The sequence below is a fragment of the Drosophila sechellia genome, chromosome 2L, assembly GCF_004382195.2.
Source record: "Drosophila sechellia strain sech25 chromosome 2L, ASM438219v1, whole genome shotgun sequence".
NCBI lineage: Eukaryota > Metazoa > Arthropoda > Insecta > Diptera > Drosophilidae > Drosophila > Drosophila sechellia.
Genome location: NC_045949.1, coordinates 20,702,153 through 20,718,269, shown reverse-complemented (window position 1 = coordinate 20,718,269; position 16,117 = coordinate 20,702,153). Strand labels below are relative to the sequence as shown.

Genomic DNA, 16,117 nt, shown 5'->3' with positions numbered 1-16,117 from the left:
TTTGACACTGGCAAATTTCATTTATAATTAAATATAATATAAATATATATATATATATATATATTGTTTGTTGTATATATGTCGGTTTGTTGTTGTGGGCGGTCGCTGAAACATCGATGTTTTTGAAATCGATATTTCCATCGATGTTTCTTCACCTTTACCCTCAATTGCGTTTGTAATTTGCAATTGCACTTGCTTCGATTTGCAGTGACACGGGGAACCCGTGAGAAATGGCACTCAAGAGCCACATGTACAACGCAATACCCGCCGGCTTTGAGTCGGACGAGGAGAACATGGAGCACCTAATGAGGAACCTGAAGATCAAGCGCCTGGAGGACATCACTACAGGTGCTGGAATCGACGGTTGTAACTTTGACGCCACCCTGGACGCGAAGGCGGAGGAGTTTTTTAAGCTGTTCCGCGAGAAGTGGAACATGTATAGCAAGAAACAGTCGCCGCATCTGCGCCAGGAATTTGGAAGGGCTTTAATGGGCCATCAGGATCCCTTGCTCCTGGCCCTGAAGATCTTCGCCAACTGCCCCGACAGCAGCAACATCAAGACGAAGAGCTTGTCACATTTTGTGCTGGACACGGTTTGCAAGCTCCACCAGGATTTCCCGCATCTTGGCGAGGGCTGTGATCCCAACACCAGCATGATAGCCTTTAACTTTGTCAAGACCTCCGGCTTGCTGGCCCTCAACAATGCTGTGATCCATACCTACAGTCTACGCCAGATCCGCGACCTACTGCTTCCCAAGTTGCGCGAACTATTGGACAACGGGCTTTACAAAGAGGTCACCCAATGGTCCATCAGTCTGCAGCTGACGCACGAGTTCGACATGCTGGAACTGGCTTTCCCGCTGATTGCAATCGAGAAACTACCACTGGCCGAGGAGTATCTGGACCATGCCACACAGCAGAGGCTGCCCTTCGTCAAGTTCTTGGATTCGTTGCTGCACAAGGATAAGTCAGTCATAGAGCTCTGCGAGCATCTACTCGAGTAAGTATTTAAAAAACTGGTCTTGCAACTCAGCTAATTCTATCTTCACCTGCAGTCGTTACAAAAATCTCAAAATTTCCCATAACGTGCTCAGCTATCGGCCTATGGCCAAGATTGTGGCGCGACTGGCCAAGAAGTATGGTTTTGACGACGCCGTCACGCCCAACTATAAGTTCACGAAGACGTGCAGCTATTTGCATTACCTTTACCGCGAGTACGAGAAGACGCGCATAAACCTGGCCAGTTTCCGGGAGGTTGTGAGCGTCCATGCCTTTGACCACGCGCTGCGCACGGACTTCGTAAAGTATTTGGCCTCTGCTGGAGCTCATTCTGAAGCCATCTACTGGTATACCCAGTTCAATATTGACCCGAAAGATTGTCCGTTGGAGATCGAGACGCAGGTCTCTGAAAATGGCGCTGGAAAAGCGTCAGGCTGGGAATCCCCCGGCGAGGAACGCTGCCCTGCGAGTAAATGTGATATGTACCTGACCATGGACCTGCCCGACGAGTGCCTTATCATTGTGGACAAGGCTGATCAATTCGATCGCATGTTATACCATCTGCAGCAGGAGTGCGTCATATACCTGGATTCTGAATGGATGCAGAGCGTGTGTGGAGACAATCAGCTGTGCGTGCTACAGATCGCCACCGACCACAATGTCTACCTGATCGATTGCCTGGCGCGGGAGAGCTTACGCTCCGAACACTGGCGCTTGCTTGGGGCGAATATCTTTAACAACGTGAACATTCGTAAGGTGGGCTTTTCTATGGTCAGTGATCTCAGTGTATTGCAGCGGTCACTGCCCCTGCAACTGCGCCTTCAAATGCCTCACCACTACTTGGACCTTCGCAATCTCTGGTTGGAGTTAAAAAAGCAGCGCTTCGGCGTTGAACTTCCCTTCGGCAATGTAAACCGGGCAGGGGACGCCCTCACGGATCTCTCATTGGCATGCCTTGGCAAGAAACTGAACAAATCAAACCAGTGCTCAAACTGGGCCAATAGACCGCTGCGTCGAGAGCAGATTCTTTATGCCGGTGAGTCAGGGATTGGCTTTTCGATTGAATGTAGCAGGACTAATTTTCTACTTTATAGCCATCGATGCGCGATGTTTGCTGCTGATCTACAACACGCTCATTGCACGCGTGTCCTCCATACAAGCGGCTATAGAAAGGAGCATCGCCAGCAATAACTTTCTCAGGCGGGGTGCCAATGTTAAGTGATTGAGGAGCTGGCCCTTGTTATACCCATGCTCCTTTTGAGGGATAGCGATTCTCGCGAAGACGACAAAGGCGTTCGCCGAACTTTAATTAAGTGCAAATGTTATATGTAGTTGCAAAGAGTATTTAACATATATTTAGTGACTAGCCAGGCAGCTGGGTTAGTGCCTAGTTAGGCAGTTTGTACAGATGTTACAAATCAGAAGAAAACTATGTGACTGCGTGTAGCATATGAAAGAATGAATTTTATTACGTTACGATTTCATGCTCACTGTATCTCCATACTTTAAATACTTACATTATTCCAATTCATAAATACGCGTATTATTTGAATTCACGCATGATCAAAACTGAATAAAAACAATGAATAGGATTGAACAATTGTCGGGAGCTAAATACTTAAAACAACATTGGCATCGGAATAAAATAAATGGAATCATATTACAACATTGTGCGATTATACCAGCGGTGTGGCATACTTGCTATCCCAGTCCCGCTCGAAAACATTCCGCAGATCGCTTCTTAGCGTATTAGTGGTCTCGGTCTCGAGGGTTTCGCTTAGCACCAGTCCAATGCCAGCGGTGTCCGTGAAGTAGTCTCCACTCCAGTTGGAAGTTCCGATGTAAGCCACTCGATCTGTAACCATGTACTTGTTGTGGTTAACACGGCCAAAGGGAATCTTCTCCTGGCTCGCATCAGTCGGCACTATGAATCGACGAATTTGTATATCAATTTTGTCATCTTGGGATGCTAAGTCCTGCAGTGACCTGAGATACCGGTCCTCACTGCGATTCGAGTGCTTCCACCACGAAATAAGGAGCTTTACAGCCACGCCCCGTTCTACAGCCGCCTTTCGCAGAGCGTCGTCGATAAACGGCCAATAGTGGTGGTTCTTCTCGGATATGATCAGCGGATAATAGTCCATAACCGCAATATTTACGTAAGTTATGGCCGTGTTAATAGTGTTGAGGATGGCGTCCAGGTCGTCTGTTCGGCCTGAGGGTGAAAGGGGAGGCGGTGAGCTAGATAGGAAGCCCTCCATGCTAGTATTTTTGTTTACACTCAGCTGCATGGGCTGTTTCAAGTTGTAGCTGGTCGCGTAATTCCAGTTCCAGTTGGGAATGCGAGAACTATCACTGTTGCCTAGGTACCAGTACTCTCCAAAGATCTTGGCCACATCATGGGCCAGTTTTGGGCAGTTCTGGACTAGCACTCCCATCTCCTTGACTTGGGTCAGTGCCCGCCAGTCCATATTGGCACTGCCCAGATAAAAGTGCTGGTCGTCCACCACCCACAGCTTGGTGTGGAGCACTCCGCTGCCAAAGTACTTGGGAAACGAAATGCTAACAACTTCGGCAGCGCCAGCGCTAGCTAACAACTTTGTGTTTAAATTGGGTAAGACACTAGAGGGTTCGCTCTGGGCAATGCGAATTTTGATCCTGGGCGACCTGCTACCGCCGTTTCCGTTGGCTAAGAGTCTTGCGAAGACATCCTCGCCCGGCCGAGTGCTGTTGTCCGACACCCCGGGCGTATCCTCGGCCTTCAGCGTCCAATAGAAGGATGCTATGTCTAGTGAGGTCTTTGCGCTCTTCAATAACTCCAGCCAAGCTTCGTAGGTGCTTAAGAATCGTGGACTACCGTCAGGATATGTTAGGCCAATAGGTATGGATTCCACCAGTTGTATGTTGCAGTCGAACTTCTCCTGCAGTCCATGACCCCTGCCCCCCTTGTACTGATGCAGTCGTGGTCGCGGCTTCAGAAAGGGAATGGTTTCAATAAATGCATGTGGCCGAAATCTTATATGAAGTACATACTTGAAAGTAGGAGCTGCCGAGGAAAAGAAGCATGAACAAGGACACCGTCACCATTTGTCCCGCCTGCTGGCCAGCCGCCTGCCTCTGTCCCTCCCCGGCGTCCTGAACGGTAGCAGTGTTCTGGACGGTGGTGCTATTGGCGTTTTCCACATCTGGCTCCTGGTCCTCGAGCTTCTTGTATTCCGGCATGTCCAAAAATAGCTATATCTGGGATGAGCCACAAAGGCTTGCTTATCTTTATCGATATGGCAGGTGATTGATAGTGCTCACGGCTTTCTGATAGGCGCTGATCGGAACTGAAAAGAGTGATCCATTCCATTCCATTCCATAGTTCCTTCTCACAGCCATTACATTTCCCAACAGTGAAATAACGTGTGTGGAGAGGGGGTTGTCATTTTCTTAATATTTACACTTTTACATGAAAAAAGTATCTGAAAGTACAATAATGCCTCACAATAAGGGTATTTCAAAATGACAAATAATAGTTATCGTTTAATATTCAAGACTTGTCAAGCCCACTTAATGCTTCTGGCTACGCCCATGCTTTCGTCGGGCAGCAAAACAAAGTCAGCTGTTTTTATATCAACGTTTGTTTTTCTCGCAAAAATGCTGCGAAATGCATTAGCAAGCGGGTAAGTCCAAAAATAGACTGCAAAAATAGATTACATTACAGTTTTGCATTCCAGCAAGCTGAGACATTTGCTATCCTGTCCTATCGTGCGAAATTCGACAAGAAGCAGCAGTACAGCAAAGCCACTGGATGCCGGCACCCAAAAGGAAGTGGGGCACCATGAGAATTACGCCTCGGAGTGGTGGAATCAAAATGGAACCATGGGAGCTCTACATGCCCTAAATGAGATTAGGTAAGCTATACAGATATGATGTTCCAAAGGTTTATAGCTAAGTCCTTTCCACCTTTCAGGGTTCCCTTTATCAGAGATGGCATCGTTTCGCGTGGCAATGTGAAGCCAGGTTACGTAAATACCACCAAGGTGTTGTTGGGTCAAAGTATTCTGGAGGTCGGATGTGGCGGAGGATTGCTTACGGAACACTTGGCGCGCCTGGGTGCCAGGGTGACTGGCATAGATCTCGGCGAGAAGTTAATAGAGGTTGCTCGCGAGCATCTCAAATGCTCCAGTCCGGAGTTGGCCAGCAATGTGGTGTACAAAATGGAGCCCGTGGATCAGCATGCCAAGGCCAATTGCGAATGCTATGATGCGGTGATAGTGTCTGAAGTTCTGGAGCACGTTAACGATAAAGTGTCCCTGCTGGAGGCCAGTGTACGCAGCCTAAAGCCTGGAGGATCCATCTTCATCACCACTCTGAACAAAACCATACCTAGTTGGTTCGGCGGCGTGTTACTCAGCGAGTATGTTCTGAATCTGGTGCCCAGGGGAACGCACCACTGGGACAAAATGATTTCGCCCTTGGACGTTCAGCGCATATTGGATACGAGTAAGTTTATCTTAGGCTTTATATTCAGATTAGGCTATCCTTAAACCAGCCCCTATAAACTTTTTCTCTCGTTTATCTGCAGTGAACTGTCAGACGGTGTTGGTAAATGGAAGCACCTACGATTTTTGGAGCAACACCTGGCGATGGATCAACAACAACCAAATGTGCTACGCCTTGCAGGCGGTGAAACAAGCACAGCGCGGGTACAATTGAATTCGTATTTTTATTTAAATAAAAACTAAGTCACGAGTGTAATAACTAAGTAGTAAACTATTCGTCATCCGAGCGTGGTTTCTTAAAGTGGTGCCTCTTCATGGCATGCGGACTCTCACTATCTCCGCCGATTTGCTTCCTTTTGAAGTCCTTTTTGGTGTTAAACTTCTTGCTCATGCTGCCGGAGACTGTGGGAGCCTTGTTGGCATAATAAGCCTTTACCATGTCTTGGTCAGATACTTCCTTGGGCTGCTCCGGCCTTGTGCGGCCCTGCTTTTCCACCAGATCCTGCTCCATGAGAAGTTCTAGCTCCGGATTCATGCCGCGGAAACTGAGGCGTCCGTCTATCAGGCCGGCGCAAATCGAGTAGCTGGACTCAACCACGAAATTCGAGGTGGAATTGAGCATCTTCTGGTTGATCTCGTTGGAGTACAGTGCCCTGCTCTGCTCATCGGCTGCCTCCTTTTCCACTTTAACTTTTGTGCGCTGCATGAACTTCATGTCCAGGACACCACGCGAAAGTCTCGGCTTTGATTTGGCTGGCATTTTCTAAATTTATTTTTGAATCTAATAGCATAGAAATCCCTTTGAGTTTAAATATAAGGGCGAAAACATCAGACACGTTTAATTTTTTCAAAAACAGAATGACCGAGAAAAACAAATGGGGAAAACCAGTGCTGCAAAGCGTCCTTTAGCATAGCTAGAAAACGTGGCGCGCCCTCGTGTTTATGCGATGTATGGAGTAAATATTTAAATTACTGTTGAAAACTAAAACAATTTTACGTTATCAAGCTGATCTTTTTAACATTCGCTATACTTTACCAAAAACGATATTATAATAATAATGCTAATAAACTTCAAGCTGTGCTGATACGTGCTCTGAAAACGATCAAGACTATCACAGGCGCTCTTAAAGGGTTAATGCTTTTAATTTGAAACGTAATAAAAGACCCAATTTCATAAAAAATATGTCGCTGTCCTTGGAGAGATCATAAAATAAAAACAACAACCAATATAATCGGAAAATAAACCTTAAGGAATAGCTAAACATTATTGTGTACTTATTGTTATTGTTATTGTTACTTATTCGTGATGACAAAAATTACATTTGGAGACCAAGTAGAAAACATTGAATGATTTGTGTGTTGGACTGCAGACTAAAGTAAATACAGAATATGCATATGAATTGAAATTAGAGATCAGAAAATTTAAAATCCTTCCTTGTTTAAAATATAGTGTTGAAATGTGCGCAAGCATCGATTAATCGATTTACTATCGTCGTGGCAGCGTCGCTTTGCCACACTGCGCAGTGCGCACGAAGAATAGAGGGAGAATGAAAAAAATGACATAAATGGCGGAAAGCAAACCTAGCGCCAACATTCGTATTTTCGTTTAATTTTTGCTCCAAAGTGCAATTAATTCCGGCTTGTTGATCGCTGCATATTGAGTGCAGCCACGCAAAGAGTTACTAGGACTGGAGTATAGTCATCGAGTCGATTGCGGACCATGTACAAGCGCAAAACCGCGAGTATTGTTAAAAGAGACAGCAGCTCCGCAGCGGACACCTCCTCCTCGGCTATGATGATGAAGGTGGATTCGGCTGAGACTTCAGTCCGGTCGCAGAGCTACGAGTCCACACCCATTAGCATGGAAACATCACCGGATCCTCCAACGCCAATCAAGTCTCCGTCGAATTCACAATCGCAGCCTGGACAACAGCGCTCCGTGGGCTCACTGGTCCTGCTCACACAGAAGTTTGTGGATCTCGTGAAGGCCAACGAAGGCTCCATTGACCTGAAAGCGGTACTAACACGGCCAAGCATTAAGTACTCCACCTTTACATCTTCAAAATTTTCCCTCTGCAGGCAACCAAAATCTTGGACGTGCAGAAGCGCCGAATATACGATATTACCAATGTTTTGGAGGGCATTGGACTAATTGATAAGGGCAGACACTGCTCCCTAGTGCGCTGGCGGTAAGAGCTCCTTTACATTTTATGAAATCTAACTAAAAATGTTAGTGACAACAAAATTAAAGAAAAGGGGGTGGAAGTCGCCCTTCAGCACTTAAAAATACTGTACAAACAGGTGGAATTTACTTTGATTATCTTTAAAGTATGATTCCACATAAATATTTCTTGATAAATGATTGATAATGTGCATTTTCCAGCGGCGGGGGCTTTAACAATGCCAAGGACCAAGAGGACTACGACCTGGCACGCAGCCGGACTAATCATTTGAAAATGGTGGAGGATGACCTAGACAGGCAACTGGAGTATGCACAGCGCAATCTGCGCTACGTTATGCAGGATCCCTCAAATAGGTCGTATGCATATGTGACACGTGATGATCTGCTGGACATCTTTGGAGATGATTCCGTATTCACAATACCCAATTATGACGAGGAAGTGGATATCAAGCGTAATCATGTAGGCATCTACCAGTTGGAGGTCATTGAACTAGTTTTCGGGGTTTCACATTTCTTTAAACGAAGAAATATGTAAACTTATTGTATAATATGGAATTCAAGCGAAACAATATCTTTGCAGTACGAGCTGGCCGTGTCGCTGGACAATGGCAGCGCAATCGACATTCGCCTGGTGACAAACCAAGGTAAGAGTACTACAAATCCGCACGATGTGGACGGGTTCTTTGACTATCGCCGTCTGGACACGCCCTCACCCTCGACCTCGTCGCACTCCAGCGAGGATGGTAACGCTCCAGCATGCGCGGGGAACGTGATCACCGACGAGCACGGTTACTCGTGTAATCCCGGTATGAAGGATGAGATGAAACTCTTGGAGAACGAGCTGACGGCGAAGATAATCTTCCAAAATTATCTGTCCGGTCATTCGCTGCGCCGATTTTATCCCGATGATCCGAATCTAGGTTTGCCTTCTTTTCTTCTGCCAATTTAAAAGAGCCCCGTTTAACTTGATGCTGTCCGATGTTGCAGAAAACCCGCCGCTGGTGCAGCTGAATCCACCACAGGAAGACTTCAACTTTGCGTTAAAAAGCGACGAAGGCATCTGCGAGCTGTTTGATGTTCAGTGCTCCTAACTGTGGAATGGGATGTACACCTTAGGACTATAGCTACACTGCAACTGGCCGCGTGCATTGTGCAAATATTTATGATTAGTACAATTTTGACTTTGGATTTCCCTATATCGTCTAGAAATTTTTAATTAGTATAATACCTTCTAATTTCGCCACTCTAACAGCAAAACCAATAAATTCATAAATGCACACATTGTAGGTTGTGTATTTTTTTTTTTTTTTTTTTTGTGATTTAGATTACCGCAACATCCGTAAATGTCGTGGAATTATTGGGTCACCCTCGTGTACGTGGAAATCGATAAGGACATAAGGTTGGAAAGATTTATAGGTTTATTTTAATTTTGTGAAGAAAATCTATGATGTCTTGGTAAGCGTTTATGTTTTCGGTTTTAGAGAGATGGTAGATGTTTGGTATTTTTCCAGGGCTGGAAAGTGTTGTCTAGCAGTGTTGTACTTGGAACAGCTGATGACGTGGGATACGTTATCGAAAACGTTACATATGTTATTGTTTGTAACGTACATTTTATTCAAAGTATAATTGTCAAATGCGTTATCGCTGAGAAGTCTGTTAATTATTTTGGTATCTGTAGATTTACGTTTACAATTGGGATTTTTAAACCATGGGTTTTTAATGTGCCGCTGCTTGTTTGCAGCAAACTCTGCGTGTTCCTCTTCCCAGTGCTTTTGAATGATTCTGTGTATTTCAGCCGTGTCATCTTTAATGCTCCAACTTACTACGTTGAAAATTCCTTGCGTCGATGCATTTTTGCCAGCCAGGTCCACGAGATCATTTTCCGGAATGCCGGAGTGACTAGGTATGTGACGGATTTCAATGTGTGTCATGCGGGGATTGTTAACTACTTTCTTTTTAATGTTAAAGGTTATATAATTATCATGCATAGTTTTGTTTTGCAATGACCCTGTTCCTTCTGTCTGTTAAGATAGCCATTCTGGAAATGTCTAACATAGTCCACAGCTTTGACTATCACTAGCAGTTCGCCAGTTGAGAAGACAGTGATTTTTTGCATAGAAGCTTTCTATACGTTTTGAGCTAGAAGGAAGGCTACACTGGATTGATGTTCGGAAACTGAGCCATCGTGAAGACTATCTCGAACCCCCCGTTTCTCAGATTGGACACTTTATCCTTACTGATTTTTAGAATGCATTTTTGGTCTATAGCATTTTTATTTTTGGCAGTTTCTTTAAAGAAGTTTATGTCTACCTTAATTTTGCTACTACGGATTGATTCCTTTGATTTGTTTTAGTTGTACGAGCGTTGAGATCGTAATTGTCTAATAATATTTCTTTGGCTGGTTATGCGTGGGCAAAATATTAAACAACTCATTAAAGTAAGTTCCTTCGCCGTTTGGAAACGAATTCTGTATTCCGGTGGCATTTCTGTCGCTATGTTTAGTTTTTTGTTTAGTTTTGTTTGCAGTTTCCCTTAATTAAAACTCGTTTTCAGGGATTTGACCTGATAACCATATCGTATTAAGTAGATTAAATTGATCCGCTTTATTCGTCGATTCGAGATGTTGTCGATTCATTTTGCTGAGTCTGGCTTTCTGGTTGCTATATAGGTTAGAATGTCTATCCATTCAAATGGGGTTCGCGTATGTAGAGTAACGATACAGTTGGGTCCCTGATTGGGTCGGGTAATATTGATTTCGTGGATGTAGTGTTTTTCAACATTTCTAGGAATTGTTCATCTTCTTCTGGAGCCCATGTTTTGCCAGTTCGTTTAATCTTTTTGTATTTTTTTAAATTTTTGATGCTGTAGGGATAGAAGGGCTTTTTCATTTTATTTTGTTTCTTATGAAATTTTGAAGAGTCTTTTCAGCTGCTAATGTATAAGGACAACTTCATACGTTTTGTTACATTTAAATTTCTGCCTCGCTGCGTTTTGGAGTCGGAGAATCTTTTCTGCTTTTGAAAACTACAATTTTGTTGGTTCGTATTTGTATGATCCTGTGATTTTAATTGTGTCTGCCCTGGTTATGTAGTCCAATGATTGTTTAATGGAACTTGAAAAATTTACACTTTCGAAGGCAGAAGTCACTCTATTGTGGAGTGGTTTGTATGTTGTGACACGAAATGTTAAGGTTGCTTTTGTTTGAGAAGGTTAGATCTAGAACCGAATATTGGACTGGACTGAGAGAAAAGGTTGGAGATCCACCGTTAAGACATATAAAGCCTGCATCTAATGCCTAGTTGTGGATCCACATGATATTGGTTTTGAATTGAAGTCCCACCCATTATGCTAGGGCTGGATAAGTTAGCGGCATAATTAAAAAGGTCTCTGAGACCATGCTTGAAGTGTTCTACAGGGTGCGGCAGCATAATTTCCTTTTTCAGAAACGGGATTTCAAATAATCTAATAGAAAAAAATCAGAAGGGAACAGATCGGGAGAGCGTGCCGGCTATTCCAAATCGCCTCTAACTGAGATAGGGCGCTCTGGAAAGTGTTCCCTCAAAACAGCCATCGTTCTGAAAGTTCCTGCACTATCGCCATCTTATACGGATGAAATTGAAGATCATCATAAAGAATTATTCTCACAGAACGATCGGATAGTCCAAGGGAAGATGCATGTTTGCGCGCAAAACGCCGTGGATATCGCAATATTGACGCTCTCACTGCTTCAATGTTCTAAGGTGATCTAAAGGGTCGAGAGACTCCAGTTCTTCGTTTTGTCGCACTTGCAGTTTGCCTGAATGTAGTGACCCATGTAACAATTGGTTGGCAGTCTGGGACGGGAGCCAACGGGGCTAAATTAAAGCGATTCCGAAATGCACTCTGTGTTTTAATAATCGAACATCCGCAGTAGTAGTAGGCCTAACTATTCCACCGGAAGAGTGCATACATACACAAGAATATAAAGTGAACCGTAGGATAATATAATGTTGCCAGATCGTTGGTATGAAGCTTGCTAACAAAAGTTATTCGATATTCCATTTAATCGATATTAAACACTTCCTCTTAAACTAAATACCTTTATTATAATATAATCCGAGGAATTTAATTGATTCATAATGCTTTTGTTTTCCTAAGCCGTTTGTTTAGATATCAGCAACATTTCTATTAGTTGATACATATATTAATTCTATTTCTTTACTTTCGACTTTCTTTCTTATGAAGTGATACTTAATAACTATGTGTTTAGTGCGTTTGGGATGTACAACAATTCTGCTTCCCCTAGGTGGCTAATAATGTGGTTGCAGGCTCTCGTTCACCAACTCGCTTAACGTCCATTCCAAGAAAGTATTTTAGGGGCCGCTATCATGTGTCTTGAACTTGTCAGCAATCAATCATTTGATGTTATCAATGTCTTTTTCGGTAGGACAAATGATAATCGTCTAAGTCGTCTACGTAAACTGCAATGTACTTCTGCTCTGTGAGATGTAAGTGAGGACACGGCTCGCTTTTACATCTTTTGAAATCGAAACCTTTTAAAACCTCATCCAGTGGCTTATTCCAGGATCGTCCAGATTGGTTTAGTCCGTAGATTGCCTTTTGTTGCTTAAATACTTTCGTTGGGTGATCCTCGTCAACAAAGTTCTCCGGTTGCTTCATATAAACCGTTTCTTCCAAAGTAGTGTTTAAGTATGCATTAGAGATGTCCAATTGATGCATACTCCTTCTCGCGGCGATAGCAAATATCATTCGAATTGTTTCATAACGGATTACTGGAGAGAATGTTTCCTAGTAATTGACTCCAAACTGCTGCCCGCATCCTTTATCAACTAGTCTAGACTTGAATCGCTTGAATTTGCCGCCTTTATTTAGCTTTTTGCTTGGGAGGTAGGTCCACAAAGTCCCATGTTTCGTTCTTTCGTAAAGTGTTCATTTCCGTTTGCATAGAATCTTTCCAGTTACGAACATACTGACTGCTCAACGCTTCTGCAACGCATTTCGGTGTTTCAATGTCATGCGTACTATCGAGGTAACTTAGTTAATTGTACTGCTTTCGAGGGCTGCCGCGTTCGCCTATAAGTACAATTCTGGGTCTACCTGGTCCATGACGTGCAGAAATTTCCACCTGTTCCAATGGCTCTTCTTCATCGTTGGCGCTGACAAACTCTTCCCCTTCTTCGTCTAAGTCACTGTGCTTCGTGTTCTGATTTGATTTACTGGCTCCGGCTGTAAGATTTCTACAGGTGGCTTGAAACGAATAATGTTTGACAAAAAATCCCTCCAAGAAGTTTACGTCAGTAATTACCATTGCTGACCGTTTTTCGGCATCGTAGAGACGATACGCTTTTGTCTCAGGGGAATATCCAACGAACACACACTCTCTTCCTTTTGCCTGAAACTTACCCTTCCTCGGTTTATCCAGCTTGTCGGATCCAGTGCAGAAACACGTGATCCAAAGGTGCGAAGATGCTTCACAGATGGCCTTCGCCCTTTTCATAACTCAAAGGGAGTCCCTCCATTGAGAACTTTAGTTCGATGCGGTTCGCACAACTTCAGCCCACAGAAATGCCGGTACGTTTGCGTACATTAGGAAACTTTTTGCCATTTCTATTGTTTGACATTCAACATAACTTTTAAATAGCTTGAATTTTTCAAAAAACTTCACTCTTTGTGTGCATAAAGTAAACAAAGTTCTTTCTTGTGTAATCGTCGATAAAACTAACCACATACCGATTTCCGGCGATTGAATTGACATAGGCCCGCATACATACAGTATGTCAAGAAACTGAAATAAGTTGAATTTTTGACTTTAAAGCTAAAAATAAAGAGTTCTTTGCTTAATTAAACGCATTTTTTTTTTCGCACGGGTCCCACGGCCACACCTCCGCCCAACCGACCGAGGGGCGCTGCCGTGTATCGTACGGCTCGATTCGCGAGAAGATATAGACGCGATATAAAAAAGAGAACAGGAACGAGGAAATGAATATAATGTGAAATAACTATGTTAAATATTAGTGTTAGTAGGATCTAATTATGTAATAGAAAAGATAAAATCGATTGCTTTAATAGCGGCAGAGAGTCAAGATTACAGATAATAGAATAAAGTCTATTATAGTCAGAACATAACATACATTTATACAATATAATAAAACACTTGTGAGGAGTCTTAAAACTCCCCACAAATCTCGTGTAGGGGAGTGGCCTAGCAACAGCCGCGATGCAAGGCGGCCAGGGCAAAACGGAGACCGTGAATTAACGGTACCCCGTTAGGTCTTGGACTCGAGCGGGCCAAGGGCACAGGGGTCGAACGGTAATGGTGCGGATGTCGGACAGGCACAAAGAAGACGCACCGTGAACTAACGGTACCGCTCTAGACCTTGGACTCGAGTTGACCAAGGGCACAGAGGTCGACCGGTAACGGTGCGTGCACAAAGAGGACGCACCGTGAACTAAAGGTACAACTGTTGGATCTTGTACCCAAGCGGTCCGTACGCAAAAGGGGAAATAACGGGATCCCCGCGGTCTATAAAGGGACGGCGCAAGTGCAGCTCGAGGCAGTCAGTCTCAACACGCGAGGAGTACGAACGCGAGGATAGTCGAGGAGAGTACCGGCGCGAGTCGCGCGGTCGGCGCCCAGTCGGAACGGGGTCTGAAGGCGGAGGAGTAGGAGACAGTTAATGAGACAGTGAGATCGCGTGCGGAAGGAATCCGAGCGTCGGAGTGTTACCAGAAGGATCTCGGAAGTTTGAGCGCGCGGTCAAACGAGAAGAAAAGGAGCAGTGCAAGCATCGGGCGGCAAGAAGACCGAAGGACTCAGAAGGACGAATCACCACAAGCAAGTGGAGATCCTGGGAGTGGAGGAGAAGGATCTGACGTGTCGTAAGGATCATTGGAGTCAGTGGCTAGCAAAGGTGGTCCCAGGACAAGCGTTGCCTCGCCCAAGGACGATGCACCATGCACCATAACATCCTAAATCCATTCCGGCCGGCAGAAGGACCTTCAGAAGCTAAGGCAAGAACCCGACGTGTCCTTAAGGGTCAGTGGAGTCAGTGGTCGGTATAGGTGGTCCCAGGACGAGCGTTGCCTCGCCCCAGGACGATACACCCTAACCCCATAACATCCTAAACCCAGACCGACCGGCGGGTGGTCTTCTAGCGGAGACGATTGCGACGCAGCGGGTTCGAGAAGGACAGTGGAGTCAGTGGTCGGTACAGGTGGTTCCAGGACGAGCATAGCCTCGCCCCAGGACTATACACCGTGCCCCATAATATCCTAGTCCTGGCCGGGCCGACTCGTCGTCCACGGCAAGGAGCCAGCAGTACCACGGAGGCAAGGCGTTGCAAGAGAAGCGCCGCAGGAGTAGTAAGATCTCCGGAATATAATATAAGAAACAGCGGAATAAACGGCTATATTAAGAACCTATTGCGTTTCCTTGGTCGGGCAATCACACAAATCATAAATTTGGCGGGACGAACACACAAACTCTCTGAGCTAGCCGCTGCAACCAGTAGCGAGCGAAATAAAGAAAATCAGTTCGTTACACACTATTTATTTTATTTCAAATTTTTAAATTTGAATGGCAAAACCGATTATGGCATATTGTTGCTCATGTTGAATCTTGAGAGATATGCAATTCATTGTGTTCAAATGTATTTTCGTGTACATACATATATGGCTTTCTTGTATTGGGCGTCACACAATTTCATCACTTTTGTTGCATTTTACTGCTCCGTTATTTTAAAATTTCGTATGGTGACCGTGTTTTGCTGAATTGCTGCTAACATGACCGTGGTTTTATTTTCATTAATATTTGAACATTTAGTTTTGTCACAACACATATGTGAATTAGCACCCATGTCAAGGCACCATATATTTTTTCACTGCAATCACGAGTGCGATGTCCTGGTTTTTGGCAATTGTAGCATTTCCTTTTAAATTAATTTTTGTTGGCGATTGTCTGCTTACTGTTTTTGTACTTTGTGTGTGTGTACACAGCTTCTGTTTCTTCTAGATTCTCTTCTTTTCTGGAGCCTTCATCGAGTAACTGGATTTTGCCCATTTCAAATGGCGGCATCTCGTTGCGGGTTGACCTTCAACTCGTCTTCCAAATTTATTGCGAGCTCTGCCAGTTTATCAGTTATGTTTACAAACGAATCAACATACTAAGACGCAGTATCCCTAGAACGCATTGTTAATCTCACTAGTTTTTGATACAACTGAGTTTTTCTAATTGGTCCCGCCGGCATATGAATTCTGCGCAATTTTATCCATGCTTCTGCCGATGCTGTGCACGACTTTATATGTATCAACTTAATATTCAATATTAAACCAGCTAAAGCATTTTGATCAATTGTTTCCCACTGCCTGCGTTGCTTCCATTTGAAGCATTCCACAACTCCGATGTAATTAATAAACTCCGCATAGACACATATGTCAAAATTTACGTTAA

The 16,117-nt window shown here is 44.2% G+C and overlaps 5 protein-coding genes across 5 annotated transcripts; 3 read left to right on the top strand and 2 right to left on the bottom strand.

The window, feature by feature from the left end:
- Positions 1 to 148: 148 nt before the first annotated feature.
- LOC6618250 (exonuclease mut-7 homolog) lies at positions 149 to 2,591 on the top strand. The gene is made up of 3 exons (XM_002042488.2): positions 149 to 1,000; positions 1,056 to 2,035; positions 2,094 to 2,591. The coding sequence occupies exons 1-3, from the start codon at positions 231 to 233 to the stop codon at positions 2,219 to 2,221; spliced, it is 1,878 nt and encodes a 625-aa protein (XP_002042524.1). The 5' UTR covers positions 149 to 230; the 3' UTR covers positions 2,222 to 2,591.
- On the bottom strand, positions 2,438 to 4,387 carry LOC6618249 (phospholipase D3). The gene is made up of 3 exons (XM_002042487.2): positions 4,303 to 4,387; positions 4,033 to 4,239; positions 2,438 to 3,971 (listed from the first exon to the last, which is right to left on the bottom strand). Exons 2-3 carry the CDS (start codon positions 4,219 to 4,221, stop codon positions 2,676 to 2,678), a joined length of 1,485 nt encoding a protein of 494 aa, XP_002042523.1. The 5' UTR covers positions 4,222 to 4,239; positions 4,303 to 4,387; the 3' UTR covers positions 2,438 to 2,675.
- A 168-nt stretch (positions 4,388 to 4,555) lies between these two features.
- LOC6618248 (ubiquinone biosynthesis O-methyltransferase, mitochondrial) lies at positions 4,556 to 5,757 on the top strand. The gene is made up of 4 exons (XM_002042486.2): positions 4,556 to 4,664; positions 4,719 to 4,895; positions 4,955 to 5,487; positions 5,570 to 5,757. The coding sequence occupies exons 1-4, from the start codon at positions 4,573 to 4,575 to the stop codon at positions 5,698 to 5,700; spliced, it is 933 nt and encodes a 310-aa protein (XP_002042522.2). The 5' UTR covers positions 4,556 to 4,572; the 3' UTR covers positions 5,701 to 5,757.
- Positions 5,692 to 6,374, bottom strand: LOC6618247 (M-phase phosphoprotein 6). The gene has a single exon (XM_002042485.2). It carries the CDS (start codon positions 6,244 to 6,246, stop codon positions 5,758 to 5,760), a length of 489 nt encoding a protein of 162 aa, XP_002042521.1. The 5' UTR covers positions 6,247 to 6,374; the 3' UTR covers positions 5,692 to 5,757.
- A 640-nt stretch (positions 6,375 to 7,014) lies between these two features.
- Positions 7,015 to 8,947, top strand: LOC6618246 (transcription factor E2F2). The gene is made up of 5 exons (XM_002042484.2): positions 7,015 to 7,503; positions 7,566 to 7,675; positions 7,870 to 8,128; positions 8,249 to 8,588; positions 8,656 to 8,947. Exons 1-5 carry the CDS (start codon positions 7,207 to 7,209, stop codon positions 8,757 to 8,759), a joined length of 1,110 nt encoding a protein of 369 aa, XP_002042520.1. The 5' UTR covers positions 7,015 to 7,206; the 3' UTR covers positions 8,760 to 8,947.
- Positions 8,948 to 16,117: the final 7,170 nt, after the last annotated feature.

What these genes read in the sequence shown, in the direction of transcription:
- LOC6618250 (XM_002042488.2), top strand. Translation starts at nt 231, where the DNA reads ATGGCACTCAAGAGCCACATGTACAACGCAATACCCGCCGGCTTTGAG. An exon ending in CTCTGCGAGCATCTACTCGA is followed by an intron (nt 1,001 to 1,055) that starts GTAAGTATTTAA and finishes CTTCACCTGCAG; the next exon opens with TCGTTACAAAAATCTCAAAA. An exon ending in AGAGCAGATTCTTTATGCCG is followed by an intron (nt 2,036 to 2,093) that starts GTGAGTCAGGGA and finishes TCTACTTTATAG; the next exon opens with CCATCGATGCGCGATGTTTG.
- LOC6618249 (XM_002042487.2), bottom strand. Translation starts at nt 4,221, where the DNA reads ATGCCGGAATACAAGAAGCTCGAGGACCAGGAGCCAGATGTGGAAAAC. An exon ending in TCGGCAGCTCCTACTTTCAA is followed by an intron (nt 3,972 to 4,032) that starts GTATGTACTTCA and finishes CCCTTTCTGAAG; the next exon opens with CCGCGACCACGACTGCATCA.
- LOC6618248 (XM_002042486.2), top strand. Translation starts at nt 4,573, where the DNA reads ATGCTTTCGTCGGGCAGCAAAACAAAGTCAGCTGTTTTTATATCAACG. An exon ending in CATGCCCTAAATGAGATTAG is followed by an intron (nt 4,896 to 4,954) that starts GTAAGCTATACA and finishes TCCACCTTTCAG; the next exon opens with GGTTCCCTTTATCAGAGATG. An exon ending in TCAGCGCATATTGGATACGA is followed by an intron (nt 5,488 to 5,569) that starts GTAAGTTTATCT and finishes GTTTATCTGCAG; the next exon opens with TGAACTGTCAGACGGTGTTG.
- LOC6618247 (XM_002042485.2), bottom strand. Translation starts at nt 6,246, where the DNA reads ATGCCAGCCAAATCAAAGCCGAGACTTTCGCGTGGTGTCCTGGACATG.
- LOC6618246 (XM_002042484.2), top strand. Translation starts at nt 7,207, where the DNA reads ATGTACAAGCGCAAAACCGCGAGTATTGTTAAAAGAGACAGCAGCTCC. An exon ending in TGCTCCCTAGTGCGCTGGCG is followed by an intron (nt 7,676 to 7,869) that starts GTAAGAGCTCCT and finishes TGCATTTTCCAG; the next exon opens with CGGCGGGGGCTTTAACAATG. An exon ending in TGGATATCAAGCGTAATCAT is followed by an intron (nt 8,129 to 8,248) that starts GTAGGCATCTAC and finishes ATATCTTTGCAG; the next exon opens with TACGAGCTGGCCGTGTCGCT.